We start from the raw sequence: 1442 nt of genomic DNA on the forward strand, positions 1-1442 counted from the left end.
GGCGTAGCCACCACAGTAATAGACAGCCTCGTCGTCGGCTTGGACCCCAGTGATGGTTAACGTGCCCGTGGAGCCGGACTTGGAGCCGGAGAATCGCGAAGGGATGTCCGAGGGTCTCTTGTCATTAGCATAGATCACAGTGACGGGGGCACTGCCAGGAACCTTCTGCTGGAACCAGCCATAGTAGTTGTTAATCTTGGAGCAGGATATCCAAGTGTTTACTCTTGGGGACACGTACATTGAGGGCGGCTCAGTAGGCCCTGCCTGCAGACCAGAGAGGGAGAGGAGAGAGGGGAGAAGACGGGGGTCAGCCAGTGCCCCAGGAGCACAGCCCTCCCCGGGCAGCGGGACAGCGACGGGACTCCTCTGCCTGCAGCCACATGGATGGGACACCCTGGGTGCAGCCCCAAGCCCAGGCACTCCCTGAGGGGTGGCTGTAGCCAGAGGCTGGACACCCTCCCTGCCCGCTGCCCCTCGGGGCACACCTCATCCCTGTCACTGAGACCGGGCAGCCCAGGGGCATGACCTGCCGTGGGCACCCAGAGTTTGCAGCAGTCTGGAGACACCCCTGCCCATGCCCCAGACGAGGCCACGTCCAGGCCAGCAGCCAGTGGCTGCATGCAGGAGGTCCCCAGTCGGTGAGAAGCTGCATGGGGAGACAGTGTGTGACAGAGGGAATGGAGGCACCTCCAGCACAGCACGGGCTGGTGAGAGGCACCACCATGGAGACCAGAGACGGGGGACTGCCTGGGCAGGGGGCATGAGCTCCGGTGGGGACTTTCCAAGGTCAAATGTGTCCCAGGTAACACCCTCTCCCCACACACCTTCTGTCCCCACGGCAGCACAAAGCACCCAGGGCACATGGGCTCTGGCTCTTGGGCTCCTCCGCACCCCTTGGGATGAGTCAGGAACGCCCCCAAATGCAGCCAGGCCCAGAGTACTCGGGAGGGGAATGGAAAGGGGAGACATAGTGCCTGGTGGCTTACAGCATAGCCCTGCAATGGACAGACCTTCCCAGAGCCAATGGGTCCCTACGCAGCCCAGTTTGGGATTCCCCCAAACCCCACCTCTGCTCATCTCCAAGGAAAGTCTCTCAGACACAAGGAGGACAGAAGCTCCCCCTGCCCAGCAGCACGACGCTACTGCCCCACGGAAACCGTGGCTTGCAGGTGCCTGGGGCAAGGCAGGAGGTGCTCAGCACCACACACCGACACTGCACTGGTAGCACCAGAGGGGAGGTGGCATCGGGACAGAGATGCAGACAAAACCCTGCAAAGGCAGAGCCAGAACAGGTGCAAGTGCAAAAGGGAGCCAACTGCCTACCCTCTGCAGCTCTTCCCCACACAGGGGAGGCGTAGGAACGAACAGGACAGAAAAAACTAACCTCAGCATCACTGTGACCCTGACCAGCATTGCTGCTGCCGTCCCAGCCACCACAGTAA

At 61.7% G+C, this 1442-nt stretch overlaps 1 gene segment (V, D, J or C); it reads right to left on the reverse strand.

Moving 5' to 3' along the window:
* Positions 1-264, reverse strand: part of LOC103917736 — a gene marked incomplete at both ends in the record, with an annotated part of 8879 nt that extends 8615 nt beyond the window's left edge. Inside the window, 1 exon segment of the V gene segment in view lies at positions 12-264. Coding sequence covers positions 12-264 — 253 coding nt within the window.
* Between the last annotated feature and the right edge of the window lie 1178 nt (positions 265-1442).

The sequence above is a fragment of the Pygoscelis adeliae genome, unplaced genomic scaffold (genome assembly GCF_000699105.1).
Source record: "Pygoscelis adeliae isolate BGI_AS28 unplaced genomic scaffold, ASM69910v1 Scaffold1660, whole genome shotgun sequence".
Classification (NCBI taxonomy): domain Eukaryota; kingdom Metazoa; phylum Chordata; class Aves; order Sphenisciformes; family Spheniscidae; genus Pygoscelis; species Pygoscelis adeliae.